Here is a 17,994-nt window from a genome sequence, read left to right on the forward strand (position 1 = left end):
ATGAAATTTTCAATATTTGGAAACCCATGTAACTCATTGCACTGATGTTTTCCAGACGAGTAGTGCATGCTGTCATAAAATCACGCCCGGGTAAAAGGTCCATTCCAAGTTCAAGAGAGACTAACAGAACTTACTGTGACAGAGCATGAAGAGTTTCAGATTCCACAATGCGAGTAATTCTATAAACCTTGCACTTGTGAGTGTTGGTCTACTTCAGAAGACTGTCTATAATTATCTGAAAAGGGCACCAAAATATTTTTTCCCTCTACAGCTACAGCCACATTTATGTAAGGAAGCATTTGAGGAAGAGCAAATTCCAACTTATACAAATTCTTTGAGACAGTATAGAAGGAAGGAATACTTCTCAATTCATTTTATGAGACAGACTCTGACACCAAAACCAAAAAGGACATTTCAAGAAAAAAAAATTAAATCCCAGTAAAAATAAAAATTTAATAACAAAGTTCATTATCAATACACTGAGAAAAGACAATAAATGATGCTGGTACAATCTTTCATTTATAGGGAAGAAAATAAAACTGGGTCCTTGTCCTGTAAGAGCAAAAAGAAACAAAAACCAACTCTGGATGTACTAAGCATTCTGTAAATGCCCAGACAAAAAGCCTTAAAACAACAGAAATCTTGCAAAAAAAAAAAAAAAAAAAAAAAATCTGGGAATCATAAGATCTTTCTAACCTAATCCAGAGCGTATAAAAGAAAGGATAGTAGTATTTGACTTGAGTGAAATAAAAGGGTTTGTGTGGTAAAAAAAAACCCATAACAGACAAGGTCAGTGGAAATATAATACATGTATGGGGAAAATATTTGGGACAGACTGTGTGTTAATGTGTAGAGCACAGCAGGAGGTCTTACTGACAGAAATGTGGACCAAAATTGTGAAAGGGCATTTTCCAGAAGAACAGATTCATATAGATCCAAAATGTGTGACAAGGGGCTAAGACACAGTAGTTTTCAGGCACATGCAAATTAGAATAGTAGGGGCGCCTGGGTGGCTCAGTCGGTTAAGCGTCCGACTTCGGCTCAGGTCATGATCTCGCGGTCCGTGAGTTCCAGCCCCGCGTCGGGCTCTGTACCGATAGCTTGGAGCCTGGAGCCTGCTTCTGTTTCTGTGTCTCCCTCTTTCTCTGCCCCTCCCCCGCTCTGTCTCATCCTTTCAAAAATGAATAAATGTTAAAAAAAAGAATTAAAAAAGAATAGTAAAGAGGTAACAACTAGGTCTTATTTTATTTTATCTTTTCGTGTTATCTTATCCTATCTTATTCTCTTATCATCTTATCATCCGGCTTAGGATTCTGTGTCTCCATCTCTCTCTGCTACTCCCCCACTTTCTCTCTCTCTCTCTCTCTCTTTCTCTCTTTTAAAGATAAACATTAAAAAAAAAAGACAATGAGATGGAAAAAACTTAAGGGGAATGTTGAACAAACTTTGTTTTCATTAAGGATTAGGTGGAAGCAACTGAAAGGAATGAATAAAAACGATAGCAGGTGTTTTAGAGTAGCATGAGGTACTGCTCACAAAGAAAAGCGAGATGCAGAAAAAAATATATTTGTGTGGGTAAAACATTCATAATAAGATAGGTATGGCGAAGGCATAGTGGTTTAAAGAAGAGAATTTGTTTCACTTGCATCGGACAGTCCAGGAGGCGTTGGGAGTGCTCCGCTCTGTGACATCATCAGGGACCCAGGTGTTGGGGAAGCTCTGTCCTCTTCAGCGTGTGACTTCAGTCTCTGGGTCTGAGATGGCAGTTGCTCCCAAGTACCTTACCTTTTAAGTGTCATCCTTCAGAAAGACAGAAAACATGGAGAGAAGGCCACTTTATTTTTTTACTTTATTTTATTTTATTTTTTTTTATTAAAAAAAAATTTTTTTTAACGTTTATTTATTTTTGAGACAGAGAGAGACAGAGCATGAACGGGGGAGGGTCAGAGAGAGGGAGACACAGAATCTGAAACAGGCTCCAGGCTCTGAGCCGTCAGCACAGAGCCCGATGCGGGGCTTTAACTCACAGACCGTGAGATCGTGACCTGAGGCGAAGTCGGCCGCTTAACCGACTGAGCCACCCAGGCGCCCCATACTTTATTTTTAAAGCTATCCAGTCAAAGTTGCCTATGACATTTCTGTCCCAATAGCCTCCTTGACCATACCTAGTCCCGTGGTCACAAGCAGCCTCCTGTGGTACAGCCCAGCCCGAATTTGGTGGTGGTGGGGGGGCCTCAAAGGAAGAAAAGGAAGGTAGATATCTGAGTACATTGGCAGTCTGTGCTACAAAACCCCAAACTAGTGTATGCATTTTTGCCTAAGTGTGTTTGTACGTGATTCTGTGAACAGGGCAGGAGATAAGCAGATACAATGGACTGTTAGGAGGGAATACCCCATGCGGGTATTGATGTAGAAGCACATGGGGAGAAGAGGGAGGAATTCAAAGGAAATGAACACCAAGGAGTGCAGAGAAGCGAAACAAAATAAACAAAAACTCAGTATGGAGGACGTTTAGGATTACGTTTGTGTTTCGTGCAGCGTGCGTTCATGTATGATATATAAGAAAGTTTAAAAATTTGAAAAAAATACCAGCATGCACCGGGTGTGTTTACATATCACTTCTTTCCTGAATGTAATGAGTTCTGAGGAGACTAGAAATTACCGTTGAGGAGAATTCCGTACATCTCTAAGCCTCGCGGATAAGGTAACGAGAGATAGATGCATTGTTCTTTGTGCTGCGTCTATAAATAAGCACAACAAATAACAATTGGTATTATGAAATATTGCAAATGAATATCGTGAGAATAGGATACCCTGGAGATGTTAATCGGGAAGAATCTTAGTTACCAACACATGGTAATATGCCCTGAGTAGTAAGTAACAGAATTCTTTAAAAAGATGATTACAACAATTAGTTATCCGAGTAAGTAGAGTGATGATTATTTTAGAAATCACTTCTGCAATTTGCCGTCATGTTGGTTGGGATGTAGAAAGCGTGAGTAAGCATCTATATCGTGCAGCTGTGTTGCTTTCAAAATTGCCGGGCAGTACAGATCGTTGACATCAGCAGTGTTTTTGAGCTTTTATGCCTTACAATTTAATTACTACGCAGGTACAGTAAATAAAGGCGAACAATATTTCGGTGATGTTACATTTTTTACTTTATTGAAAACTTATCGTTTGTCGAATTATTCTCCACATCAGAATAAATCTTGCCCTTTTTGTATCTCTTATTCCTTTTGATATGACTGATGATGATTGATATGATTTGATATGATATGAATGCTAGTTATCAACCGTAAAGCTTTGAGATAACACTGGAAGGAGTTCACTTGTACTTTAAAATATGTAGATGATGCCTGCCTAAATAACTTTAATATACATATTTTTTTCCAAAGTCATCAATAGTTGTTATGCTATTTTATTTTTGGTGTATTTTTATTATTGGTGTTCTACTGATTTCAGTATCAAATATTAAAGTTTGCACCTGCAAAATTGCTAATAGGCAAAAGTACCCTTTTGAATAAGAACTTTACTCTTCTGTAGGAGTGAATGTTCAGTGCCTGAGCAAATAGATTGACAAATATTCCTTAAAAAACACACCACTTAATTCAAAGTTCACGAGTTTTCCGTTGAGTGAAATGACAATGGTAACTGTCCTAAACTTTAGCTAGTTTCATACTGTAAGTGGGATGTTTTTAAACCCAAGGAAAAACTTTAATCCTAAGTGAGCACCTTCATCAGCTTTATTCATTTGGTAAGAATGTCCAACCTCAGAGCTATTCTTTGAAGCACATACTTAAGAGAGAATGAAGCCAAATGGACTTTCTAAGTAAAATGTCTTAAGGTCTAAGTAAAAATTCTAGAAATTCTCTGAAAAATAGCCTCAGGGCATGCCCTCCAGAGAGGGAAACTTTCCATTTTCAGTTTCTTTGCTTTGGCAGTAGGTTATCCGTGGATTGGTTTGTCACACACTCCTTGTATTCCTGCGGCATAGTCCTAGTCTCTTGCTGGCTGTCTGCTGCTTTTTCTAGAAGTGGGTGGTTTAGCCCTGAGGTGGTGGTTCAAGGAATTGAGTGGATCTTCTGGTCCTTTTGCTTAGGGACTTGGTCAAAGGAGGTAAAGCTTTCCTCCTTCCATTTATCCCAACTGATTCTTGCCAGAAAATATTTTTGAGGGGCAAACGGCCTAGACAGGTATTTTAGTTCCAAACCAGACCCCTCTTATATTACAGGATTGATAGATGGAAACAAGTGAACAGTGGCTGATTTTGGAAATAGGGTAAGAGTACTCACTTTTCTCATGAATCACTTGAAGAAGGGCTCCTCTGCCCACGCTCCTTAGTGGCTCCCTCTTCTTAGCCTGACATCGAGAGTTCTATAATTTAGGCTCAGTTATTCATTTGTCTAATTTTTAAAACTTATGTTAACATATATGTACCTGTGTACTTATACGTATACATAAGTGTAGTACAAAGAGAATACAGATGTGACTACAAAGTTTAATTGTTTTATTCGGCAGACATTATGAGAAAAGCCCCTAAAACGTGTATTTCCGTTCCAGGAAAGAAGCAAAGAAAGTATAGTGAAAACTAGCTACAGGGCCCTGTGGAATTTAAAGTGATACGAGGTATATCGAGAAGGAAAAATTGCTGTTTTCTGGGAAGCTTGGGGAAGACTTGACGGGGAAAGTGACACCTGAGTCACGAGATGTTAACAGGAAGAGAAGACATGGAAGCAGGAACCCAGAGTGTGTGTGTTTAGCTGGAACTCATAGACCCCTTGGCTGGTGGTACAGGGAAAAGACAAGGAAGGGAGTGTGGTAAAATCACACATGCATGTCGCCGCCGAGCCAAGGCCCAGGGAGCTACTGAAGTATGCCTTTTCCACAGCTGTGCTTGAGGAAGGTGAATGAGCAGTGGGGTCTCGGGGGGGTCAGTGGGGTGGGGGAGGGGAGCGAGGCATCTGCAGTGAAGAGGCTGTCCGACGGCGGAGGTGTGGGTGTGGGGGAACTCTGTAGGGCGGCAACAGAATGTGGTGACTCGGGGGATGTTGAGGGTCAGGGACAAGGAGGAGTCAAAGATAAGGCACCTGTTTGTACGTAGTGAGTATTATTTTGTACTGAGTGTTGAATTGTACCGCAGCGACGTCCAACTGGAGGCGGCTAGGAGGTGGTAGAAACTAGGAAAGACCCGGGTCCTGGAGACGGACAGTAGTGACTCAATTGCGTGCGAGATCAGAGTGAAACTCACCAAAGGCAAATGTTTACTTTTAGTGAAGGCGGCTCTGGGGCACATTGGAAGAATGGGATGATGAAGAGGAGACAGAGAAATACTCTCCAGATCGAGGGGAGCCCCCGAACAGCACAGGGTCACAGAAGCTGAGGAAAAAAAGATGGTCCTAGTGCGAATCACGGAGACAAAAGCGTGGAATTTGCCCTTAGATTTGGTGATCCAAGGGGCTTTTGGAGGAAAAATGATAATTATGTCACAAGGTGACCTTTCAGATGGCAGTTTTAATGAAAGGTGAAAGGCAAATGATGAAGGGAAGAAGTGGAAATACAGAATGTGGAATACATGTGGAGTGAAAGGCTCATCAGTTAAAAATGGGAAGGAAAAGAGAAAAACCAATGATACTCTGGTGAAAGCTCATATATTTTTTAAATAGCAAGTCCTGCTGGTAACTCTTGTTTTGTGTGTGTTTATTTATTTTGAGAGAGAGAGGGAGAGAGAGAGAGAGAGCGTGACAGTGACCACGAGCCGGGGAGGGGCAGAGAGAAAGGGAGAGAGAGGATCCCAAGTAGGCTCTGCACTGTCAGCACAGAGCCCAACGTGGGGCTCAAACTCACAAACTGCGAGATTATGGCCTGAGCCAAAAATCAAGAGTTGGAGGCTTACCCGACTGAGCCACCCAGGTGCCTCTCTGCTGGTAACTCTGAATTGGTCTTTTAAAAAAAAAAAAAAAAATTAATTTAATCAATCTAGTAAATAAGTATCACTGAGGAAAGTGTGTGTAAAGGTCTACAAACGGTAGGAGCTCTTAATTTATTTACCAAAATTAAAAGAAGTCTTTAGGGAACGAAAGTCGAATCACAGCATGTTTTAAGAGTATCAGTGACTTGTGGTTGTGGGCCCGTCCCTTCTTTCCTCCTCAGTTGTGCCGGGTTTTCTGTCCCAGGCTAGCGCTTCTTATTAAAACCGTAGGATTGTTTAGTTAGAGAGCATCTTACTTTCCTTTCTTGAGTCCTGTCTACATTTTGAGCTGGTTAAAGTAGGTGAGCACTCCTGTTTTAAAAGCTACTTACCTTTATTTAGCTTGAGTTCATTGGGAGTATGAACTCAGGCTTTGTACCTCTCTGGCCTGGTGACCTTGAGCAGGTACCTCTTTGTGCTTTAATGAGTCAATATGGATACATTATTATTAACTGAAGTCCAGGATTTACTTTAAATATATGTAGTTATATATGTAGTATATATGTAGTTCTATAGTTTTGTGGGTTTTGAAAAATGTATAATGTCACATGTCTGCCATTCTATTATCATATAGAATAATATGCCCTAAAAATCGCTATTTTTAAAATGGACTTGCCAATGTCATTTTGAGGATTACTTGAAATAATGAAATAATGCAGGTAAATTGTTAGGAACAGAGCTTTGCAAATAGGTTATAATCAGTCAAATGTTTGTTGTTTTTCTGTTTCTGCAATTTCTTTTCTTTTTTAATGCTTATTTACTTATTTTGAGAGAGAGAAAGAGAGAGCAGAGGAGGGGCAGAGAGAGAGAGGCAGAGAGACAGAATCTCAAGCAGACGCCATACTGTCAGCACAGAGCCCAGTGTGGGGCTCGATCCAACAAACGGTGAACTGTGACCTGAGCCGAAATCAAGAGCCGGGCGTTCAACCGACAGCCCCCCAGGCGCCCCTGTATATCTTTCTTTGTGAAGTATTTGTTTCATGCTATTACACTGAAAAAGAAATAAGGTTATTTGCCACTTTATTATTAAGTTGTAAGAGTTCTTTTAAATTCGGGATACAAATCAATATTTTATATTCTAGATACTTTTAATATTCTGGATATAAAATATATTTTTCTACTCTGGATATAAGTGGAAAAACTTTGTTTTTTGGTACATACATAATTAGGATGTCTTCTTTTTTTTTTTAGTACATACATAATTAGGATGTCTTCTTTTTTGGTACATACATAATTAGGATGTCTTCTTTTTTTTCAACGTTTATTTATTTTTGGGACAGAGAGAGACAGAGCATGAACAGGGTAGGGGCAGAGAGAGAGGGACACACAGAATCGGAAACAGGCTCCAGGCTCCGAGCCATCAGCCCAGAGCCTGACGCGGGGCTCGAACTCACGGACCGCGAGATCGTGACCTGGCTGAAGTCGGACGCTTAACCGACTGCGCCACCCAGGCGCCCCTAGGATGTCTTCTTAATATGACTGGGATGAATTCCCTTATCACTGTAAAATATCCTCTATCTTTTATAGCAGTCTTTGTCTTGGCTTGCATGAGCATGGCCTATCTTTTTGTATCCTTTAATTTTCAATCGATTTGTGCATTTGTATTTAAAACAGAGTAATGGTAGACAACATATAGTGGGGCCATTCTTTAAAAAAGTAGCCTTAACAGTCTCTGTCTCATTAATTGGAATTGTTAGTTCGTTTAAATTTAATGTAATTATTGATATGGCTGGTGGACTTTAAGTGTACTTTCTTGGTATTTGTTGCCATCATTACTTTCCCCCCATCCCCTACTCCTTTATTGTCCTATTTTCAGCTATTTATTTAAAAAGTTATTTCATTTAAATTTTTCTATTGAGGGGAGCCTGGGTGGCCCAGTCGGTTGAGCGTCAGACTTCGGCTCAGGTCACGATCTCACGGTTTGTGGGTTCGGTCCCCGCGTCGGGCTCTGTGCTGACCGCTCAGAGCCTGGAGCCTGCGTCGGATTCTGTGTCTCCCTCTCTCTCTGCCCCTCCCCTGCTCATGCTCTGTCTCTCTCTCAAAAATAAATAAACATAAAAAAAAAAACCCAAAAAACAAAGAAAGAGACACTCCCTTTATAAAAAAAAAATTAAAAAAATTTTCTGTTGAATTCTTAAGTCATATATCCCTTGATAGTTTTCTTTATTGGTTGTTCTAGGGCTAAAAATGTGCATCCTGACCCTGTCAAGGTCTATGTAGAGTCCGTAAGGAACCGCTTCACGCTGGACCTTTCCCACACTCTGCTTCCCACGTTGCAAATCTAACAATTAAAAAATAGTATCATTCAGTTTAACCCTGTCCCGATTCCCTGTGCTATTGTTGACAAAGTTCTGCATGCATTAAACCCCACCTTCCAGGGTCGTTACTGTTACTTTAAATAGATGTCTTTTGAGGACATTGTAAGAGAAAAACACTCTGGTGTGTTTATGCACTTATTTACTATTTCAAGTACTCTTCGTTCTTCTGTATCTGAGTTTGTATCTGGTGTAATTTCCTTTCATCCTCAGGAACATCTTTTATTACTTCTTGTGGTACAGTTCTAATAGTGACAGCCTCCGTCAACGTTTCTTTTATCTGAAATGTTTTTTCTTTTCCCCTCTTAGCACTTCTAAGATATTGCTCCTTTGTCCTCTGGCCTCTATTGTTTCTCAGGAGCAGCAGGCAGTCATTCTTATTATTGTTCCCCTGTAGATAATGTCTCTTTTCTTCTGGCTGTTTTTAAAACTTTCTCTTTCTCTTTGGTTTTCAGTAGTGAGACCATACACACCTGGATGTTGTTTTCTTTGTATTTATCCCGCTTAAGAGTTCACGGAGCATCTTGGATCTCTGAGTTAGTGTTTTTTATTTGTTATCAAACTTGGGAAGGTTTGGGCCATTATTTCTTTAAATATTGCCCTCTCTTTTCTAATTGCCCTCTTTAGGTGTATTTAGACTCTTTGATTTTTGTCCCACAGGTTCTTTAAGTTTTGTTTATTTTTTCATTAATTCTGCAATCTTTTTTTCTCTCAGGTCATTGGGTTAGATAATTTCTATTGATGTGTCATTAAATGTACAGACACTTTCTTCTGCCATTTCAAATGTACTGTTAAGCTTATCAAGGGATCCCCCCCCCCCCTTTCAGTTATTATAATTTTGCATCCTGGAATTTCTGCTTATTTCCTGCTTACAATTCCATTTTGCTGCTGAGATTCCTTCTCTCTTCTCTCATTAAAATAAATTTTTCTTTAATTTTTTGAATATATTTTCCCCTGCTTCTTTCAAGTATTTATATTAACCGCTTTAAAGTCATGTATGCCAAGTAGGTTCATCTTGGGCCTTATTAACTCCTTTCATGTATTTGTTCTTGCCTATAGACACTTTTCTTTTTTTCATGTTTATTAATTTCTGCATGAAGGACATTGTGGATGATACATTTTAGAGACCTCTAGATTCCGTTGTCTTCCTCCATAGAATAGTGATTTTTGTTGTTGTTGTTCTGGTGGACTGTTCAGTTATTGGGCAATTACCTCTACCTTGTGTAAACTTGGTTTTGCATTCTATTAAGGCAAATATATGGAAAGCCAAAGATATTTCTCACACTCCTCCAGTATGGTGGGCTCTAATCTACAAACCCTGTCTCTTCTGAGGATCTTATAAAGGTCTGCTTTTAGGTTTTACTGGGTAGGTTAAAGCCTAAAGTGTGGCCTTTGTGGTGTTTCAGCTGGATGCCCAGGTATTTCCAAGTTGTTAGGAAGGTGTCTCCACAATTTGTTTGGGCTGGGCCTTCAGTATCTCACGGCACTGTTTAATCTGTGGTGTCCATTATATTTCCTAATTATAGCAGCCGTGCATTGTTATTTACCTAGTGCCTGCACCCAGTGCGGCTCGTGCACACTCACATCCCAGCCCATGGTCAAGGACTGGCAGGGGCCCCTACTGGCAGTTCTCACTTCCCTAATACCCTCTACTTAGGATTCCAGCTTCTTCAACTGTCCTGAATTCTGACCTTTGCCTTTCCGGTTCAGTAGAGCTTTGGGGCTCTACTTGGGACTCCAGTTGTGCCCATGCAGAGAGCCAGAATGGTAGCGGGGCTCGGCTTATGAGGATGACAGTATTGCACTATTTTCTTTCTTTTGTCTTTTTCTTTTTTTGTGAGGAAGAGAGAGAGAGAGAGAGAGAGAGAGAGAGACGGAGAGAGGGAGAGGATGAGGGGCAGAAGGAGAGGGGAGACAGAGAATCTTAAGGAAGCTTCATGCCCAGTGCGATGCCCGATGTGATGCTCGATCTCACAACCCTGAGATCATGACCTGAGCCGAAATCAAGAGTTAGTTGCTTAACTGACTGAGCCCTCCCAGGCGCCGCCCTGCATTTCCTGTTTTCTAATACCAGGAATGGGTACCTCATCTATTTTATCCTGTTCTGTGGTTGTTAACAGTGGGAGGTGAGTTTGGTACTAGTTAGTCCATTATAGCCTGAAGTAGAGCTCCATGGTTCTTAAGTTGAAATCAACAGTGTAATTACTGAGCCCAGTGAAAGAAAACTTAAATGTTGTTAGGAGTCAGACTTACCGGGAGGTCAAACAAATTAGTAGTGTTATATCCTATCTTTCAATGTCAGTCTTTGTGTAAGCCTGTTTACTGCTTTTTCATATGCATATAGGTATGTGTATATAGGTGCACACATATGTACATACATCTCTATATTTATATGTCTATCTATATACATCTCTATAAGTCTATGTATCTATATTTGTATCCTGTATTGTGTTTATATATGGTGCTAGAAAGATTGTTTCTGTAGTCTAATCATGATAATTTATCATGAATCATGCATGCCCTAGAGGCAGAAATATAGAGCTATTCTGTGGTATCAAGATAAGAGTTTCCAGAAAAGAGAAACCCATTTATTGTTTCTGAGATACTCATCATTATTATTATTATTATTATTATTATTATTATTATTATTTTAGAATGGTAATGGAGAAACTTTCTTTTTAATACCACCCTTATAATAACTTGGTGTTCACTCTTTTTTTTTTTTTAATTTTATCTTTTTAATTTACATCCAAATAGTTAGCATCTAGTGCAACAGTGACTTCAGGGGCAGATTCCTTAATGCCGCCTGTCCATTTAGCCCATCCCCCCTCCCACACGCCCTCGAATAACCTTCTGTTTGTTCTCCATATTTAAGAGTCTCTTGTGTTTTTCCCCCTCCCTGTTTTTATATTATTTTTGCTTCCCTTCCCTTATGTTCATCTGTTCTGTGTGTTAAAGTTCTCATATGAATGGAGTCTTATGATATTTGTCTTTCTCTGACTAATTTCGCTTAGCGTAATACCCTCTAGTTCCCTCCACGTAGTTGCAGATGGCAAGATTTCATTCTTTTTGATCACCGAGTAGTACTCCATTGTATATACACACCACATCTTATTTGCCCATTTATCCATTGATGGACATTTGGGCTCCTTCCGTACTTTGGCTGTTGTAGATAGCGCTGCTATAAACATGGGGGTGCATGTTCCCTTTCAAAACAGCACACCTGTATCCCTTGGATAAAGACCTAGTAGTGCAATTGCTGGGTCGTAGGGTAGTTCTATTTTTAATTTTTTGAGGAACCTCCATACTGTTCTCCAGAGTGGCTGCACCAGTTTGCATTCCCAACAGCAGTGCAAAAGAGATCCTCTTTCCCCGCATCCTTGCCAACATCTGTTGTTGCCTGAGTTGTTAATGTTAGCCATTCTGACAGGTGTGAAGTGGTATCTCAGGGTGATTTTGATTTGTATTTCCCTGATGATGAGTGATGTTGAGCATTTTTTCATGTGTCAGTTGGCCATCTGGCTGTCTTCTTTGGAGAAGTGTCTATTCATGTCTGTGCCCATTTCTTCACTGGATTATTTGTGTTTTGGGTGTTGAGTTTGATAAATTCTTTATAGATTTTGGATACTAACCCTTTATCTGATATGTCATTTGCAAGTATCTTCTTCCATTCTGTCGGTTGCCTTTTAGTTTTGCTGATTGTTTCCTTCGCTGTGCAGAAGGTTTTTATTTTGATGAGGTCCCAGTAGTTCATTTTTGCTTTTGTTTCCCTTGCCTCCAGAGACGTGTTCAGTAAGAAGTTGCTGCGGCTAAGGTCAAAGAGGTTTTTGCCTGCTTTCTCCTCTAGAATTTTGATGGCTTCCTGTCTTATGTTTAGATCTTTCATCCATTTTGAGTTTATTTTTGTGTATGGTGTAAGAAAGTGGTCCACGTTCATTTTTCTGCACATTGCTGTCCAGTTTTCCCAGCACCATTTGCTGAAGAGACTTTTTTTTTTTCTTCCATTGGATACTCTTTCCTGCTTTGTCAAAGATTAGTCGGCCATACGTTTGTGGGTCCATTTCTGGGTCCTCTATTCTGTTCCATTGATCTGAGTGTGTTTTTGTGCCAGTAGCATATTGTCTTGATGATTACAGCTTTGTAATACAGCTTGAAGTCCAGAATTGTGATGCCTCCTGCTTTGGTTTTCTTTTTCAACATTACTTTGGCTATTTGGAGTCTTTTCTTATTTCGTACAAATTTTAGGATTGTCTGTTCTAGCTCTGTGAAGAATGCTGGTGTTATTTTGATAGGGATTGCATTGAATTTGTGGATTGCGTTGGGTAGTGTTGACATTTTAACAATATTTGCTCTTCTAATCCAGGAGCATGGGATATTTTTCAATTTCTTTGTGTCTTGTTCACTTTTTTTTTCATAAACTTTCTATTGTTTTTAGGTTGTAGATCTTTTACCTCATTGGTTAAGTTTATTCCTAGGTTGGGGCGCCTGGGTGGCTCAGTTGGTTGAGCATCCGACTTCGGCCCAGGTCATGATCTCACGATTTGTGAGTTCGAGCCCCATGTCAGGCTCTGTGCTGGCAGCTCAGAGCTTGGAGCCTACTTGGGATTCTTTGTCTCCCTGTCTCTCTTTGCCTCTCCTCTGCTCACGCTCTGTCAATCTCTCTCTCTCAAAAAAAAAAAAAGTTTATTCCTAGGTATTTTATGGTTTTCAGTGCAATTGTAAATGGGATAGATTCCTTGATTTCTCTTTCTGCTGCTTCATTATTGGTGTATAGAAATGCCACAGATTTCTGTACGTTAATTTTATATTCTGTGACTTTGCTGAATTCATGTAGTAATTCTAGTGGTTTTTTGGTGGAGTCTTTTGGGTTTTCCAAGTAGAGTATCATGTCATGTGGGGAGAGTGAAAGTTTGACTTCTCCCTTGTGATTTGAATGCCTTTTCTTTCTTTTTTGTTGTCTGATTGCTGAGACTAGAACTTCCAACACTATATTGAACAACAGTGGTGAGAGGGGACATCCCTGTCATGTTCCTGACCTTAGGGGTTATTACTTTTTTTTTAATGTCTATTTATTTTGAGAGAGACAGAGAGAGAGAGCAAGAGAGCGGATATTTATTTTGAGAGAGAGTGAGTGAGCGGGGGAGGGGCAGAGAGAGTGGGAGAGAGGGAATCCCAAACAGGCTCCTGTCAGGCTAGAGCCTGATGTGGGACTTGATCCCATGAACTGTGCGATCATGACTTGAGCTGAGATTAAAAGTTGGATGCTTAAACTGCGGAGCCACCCAGGCACCCCAGATTCATTACTTTTTTGAAACAGGAATTGAAAAATATAAAGTATATTTCAAAAATTTCCAAGAGATTATTTTGACAGTGTATTTCTAATATTATAACAGAAAATTTTCCTGAAGGTTGTAGACTAATTTTTTTGAGTACCTACTTTGTGTCCTGAGTATAGTTACTTAAATGGTATTACTGAAAATAGGGGCACCTGGGTAGCTTAGTCGGCTAAGCATCTGATTTCGGCTCAGGTCATGATCTCACAGCTCATGAGTTCAAGCCCCGCATCGGGCTCTGTGCTGACAGCTCACAGCCTGGAGCCTGCTTCGGATTCTGCGCGTCCCTCTCTCTCTGCCCCTCCCCCGCTCATGCTCTGTCTCTCTCTGTTTCTCAAAAATGAATAATTGTTTAAAAAAAAAGTTAAAAAAAAGATATTACTGAAAATAAGCTTCACAACTCATTGAGGCGAGTTTGACTAGCAGGAAAGGAAATAGAATCTCAAAGGGTGACTTTCCCAAAGTCACAATAGTTAATATAGTGGCATTAAAATCCAAAGTAGAAATGAGGTCTGTTAGACTCCGATCTATACACTCTTGCAAATGGTAAGGAATCCGGTGTTCAAATACTTTCACATTTTGAGATAATCAGTTTTATGTTATTTGTCTTAAAACATGTCACTATTATTTTTTTAATTCTGAGATGCACCCATTATTATCAACAATTTGGTCACATTTTGGCTGGTTTTGCTCAGAGCGCTGGTACAGTGTCTGTTGGTTTTAGGAGGATAAAAGGAGTTGTTAATGAATGCTTAAAAGTGACTTCCTTGAGGTAGTCGGGGTCTGTGATTCCAGGAGACAGAACTGGAGAATCTTTTAAGAGAAATGTACAGTTATCAGTGATATGCCCAAATTGTGGACATCCACTCTGAAATTGTCACATTCAAGTATGGAGGTAAATAAGAGTAGTTTTAATGAACATGTAGCTATGAGAAAAGACAAAAAGTAAAAAGGTTGATTCGAGATCACATTAAAAACAGTAAGCAAAGGCTAAACCACTGGCTTTAGAAAAATTTCAGATGACTTTTTTTGAGGGGTGGAGTGGGGTGGGGATAACTGGTAAATCTGTATTTAGTACTCTCAATGTTGTCTGTCAAGTGAAATTTACCTGAAGCACTTACTTAGCTTGGAAGTAATCAAAGAATGTAACCAACATGTTGGTAAAGGGATGTGATTGCTAGACCGGTGGCTAGAAGGAAAATGTGGAGAAGGACACTTTCACATCAGGAATTATTTTCATTGAGTGGGGGACTTTTGCCAAAGGGAAATAACACCTTTGAAATTTTTTTCTTGAAGTTGGACATAAAAACAAAAATGATAGAAGCCAAATGCCACGAGGAGAAGCTGAAACTGCAGCAGAAACATGATGCCGATGTTCAGAAGGTAGGCTCTCTACCGTTTATTCTTTCATTAACATTGAATACTCAGAATATTCTAGGTCTTGTGACCATCCATCCCATCGTCCACTGATTAAATAGTCATTATAAATAGGATTTGCTTAATTAGTATTTTGGCCAAAGTCGGATCTTTATACTTCACTTTCTAAACAAATGTGTTTATGTAAATCCTTATAGTTGCCACTACCTTGAGTTCTTCCTCTGTTGTGTGAAGGTTGGCCTTCTTAGAGTCCTTAATCTGCATTCTAGCATTACCTTTCGTAAAAGCTGAAGTAAGACATCAGCTGTACACACTAGTGTTTGTTTTAGTCTGATATTCTTTTTGGTTTTCTGGAAATTAAAATTTGCTTTTTGATTTAAAAAGGAACTTTTGGATTTAGTTCTGTTTGTAATAGACTGTATGCATTGTGTTGGTAGCACTGAATGTACGCTTCTTTTTTCCAGTAGCTCATTGGGATTTATGCCTTTCTGTGTTTCCATTTGTATATTTATTTATTTATTTATTTAAAAAAAATTTTTTTTCAACTTTTTTAAATTTATTTTTGGGACAGAGAGAGACAGAGCATGAACGGGGGAGGGGCAGAGAGAGAGGGAGACACAGAATCGGAAACAGGCTCCAGGCTCCAAGCCATCAGCCCAGAGCCTGAGGCGGGGCTCGAACTCACGGACCGTGAGATCGTGACCTGACTGAAGTCGGACGCTTAACCGACTGCGCCACCCAGGCGCCCCACCATTTGTATTTTTAAAGAAAACTTATTTTTATTCTTAATGGGCACAGCAATAATAATCAATTTATGGTTATCCTACATGGCATTTGAGTGGTTAGCATATTTTAGTATTGATTTCAAAAATTGAGTGATATATACATCTATATTTCAATGCATAAAGACTAATCCAAATTGAAACTTGGCATTTACTGTTGCACCACTAAGCCTGATTCTGCGTCACAAAACTGAGTGACAGAGATGGTGGCAGAGAGTTGAAGCCACACATCACATATCCAAGCTTTCTTAAAAGCTGAAAATATATTCATATTTAGTCAGGTGCCTATCTGGCTCATTTTCTTTCAAAGCAACAAGAAGGAAACCACTGATTGAAAATTAGAAAGAGAAAAAATATTGAATCCTTTTCCTTCTTCTTTCTTCTTTCCCATTCACATTTTGAAGGCCAGTATTACTTTCTGCTCTTAGTAGAATTTTACTCTAGCTCAAATTGGTTAGATAAAAACAGCTATCACAAATATGTTAGAGATTTGGTAATGTAATTTTAATATAACATAATATATATCCAAATGAAATGGAATCTATTGATGTATAAGATAAATAAATACAAAAATATATTTGGAAAAATCACGGTAATAGAGTTTGAACTAGGCTTCTTGGTATGTCCGTTACAAAGATCAGTTCTAAGAAAAACATTTAATAATAAAATTCTTTCCAGGAATTTCTCCTTTAAAATAAATTCTGCATGAAAAAAGAAAGCAATGCAACTAGTTTGAAATGCCAGGTAAAATATAAATAAAATCCTTGACCTTACGCCAGGTTTGGAAAGTATATTCCTCAGTTTGTTGCTTGAATGGCATTTTCTAAGTGTCAGGAATCAGGGAGGAATAAAATTAGAGTGTTTTATCTGTTTGTGTACATTCTTTTCCTTTTTTGCTTTTTTGTGGACTTCAGGATCAAACTAGCTTCTTTTCTATTTACCAATCATTCTTAGAGGTGGAAATGCTGGTAATAAAAGCACTAAGAAAAGGCTGGTTAGACGTTGGTGAACAACCTTCCCTGCCAATATTTTTTAAGCTGAATTTGAGTGTACAGGAAATATACTCCAACCGTATGAAAAGTGGATATTCATACTCTTGCCTCAATTTGGTTTTCTTTTTTCCCCTTTGTTAGCACATTTTTGTTCTACTTGCTAACTACTGCATTTTGGTTATTTCTTTGTGTGTGTGTGTGTGTGTGTGTGTGTGTGTGTGTGTGTGTGTGTGTGTAGATGTATTTAGGAGTATAAAATCATGATTCAACCCTAATAAATGATTCATTTAAAACTTCTGACACAATACACTTAATGATGTAAAATATTCATGTAATTTTTGACTTATTTTGAACTGACTTTTTTTGATTCATAATAGCAAAGCTAGATCTAAAAGAAGCCTATTACAGGTCATCTTCCCATGTGTCTGGGGATTTTTGTTATTGTGCATGAAAATAAAAGGACACCAGAGGGAGGATCCAGGGGTCCGCTCATCTGAAGGTGTCCTGTCCCAGTGCAGTGGAGGGGGGGTGGGGGAAGGGTGGATTGTGCTGTGCCAGCCAAGTTTCTGACGGCTTCTCTATGCTTCTTTATGACACACTTTAATCTCTGAATTATATTTTAGAGAATCAATTTATTATTTATGTTCTCCTTGAAAACTGATACATGAAAATTGAAAGCTGATGACATATTTCTTTCAGTAATCAATTATTTTAGTATATTTTATATTTTCTCAATGCCCTAGAAGATAGTTTTTACATCTTTTTTTTGGAAACCCATTTATGGGATTAAGTGAGATAGATTTAACAAAAAATATTGTGCTTGTTTTAAAAGTTACGTGTTCTCTATATAAAAATAGTTTACTAAAACATTTTAAATTTATTTGCAGATTTTAGAAAGAAAGAATAATGAAATAGAAGAATTGAAAATTTTATACAAAAAGAAACAAAATGAAATGGAGGAGACTGTTAGAAAACTTGAAAAGAAAGGTGATGTATTGTTATATCAACTTTTTGAAAGCATTTCCATTTTATTTTAATGGTTGTATAAAGTAAAATTTTAGTTCTGACCTTTAATATGAGATGGGGATGTTTATATGGGCTTCCATACGACTGAGTCAAAACTGTGTGTGTGTGTGTGTGTGTGTGTGTGTATGTGTGCGTATGTATGTGTGTGTATGTCTGTGATATGTTTATATGTGTGTGTGTGGTGTGTGTATGTATGTG

The 17,994-nt window shown here is 38.8% G+C and overlaps 1 protein-coding gene across 6 annotated transcripts in view; it reads left to right on the forward strand.

The window, feature by feature from the left end:
- The window catches only part of CEP112 (centrosomal protein 112), a 422,889-nt gene that overhangs the window by 65,260 nt on the left and 339,635 nt on the right, over nt 1-17,994 (forward strand). For all 6 annotated transcript variants that reach the window (XM_047833171.1, XM_047833173.1, XM_047833170.1 and 3 more), the window contains 2 exons: nt 14,916-15,002; nt 17,658-17,757. In XM_047833171.1, coding sequence (XP_047689127.1) covers nt 14,916-15,002; nt 17,658-17,757 — 187 coding nt within the window. The remainder of the gene's footprint in view (nt 1-14,915; nt 15,003-17,657; nt 17,758-17,994) is intronic.

The sequence above is a fragment of the Prionailurus viverrinus genome, chromosome E1 (assembly GCF_022837055.1).
Source record: "Prionailurus viverrinus isolate Anna chromosome E1, UM_Priviv_1.0, whole genome shotgun sequence".
In the NCBI taxonomy this organism is placed as follows: Eukaryota; Metazoa; Chordata; class Mammalia; order Carnivora; family Felidae; genus Prionailurus; species Prionailurus viverrinus.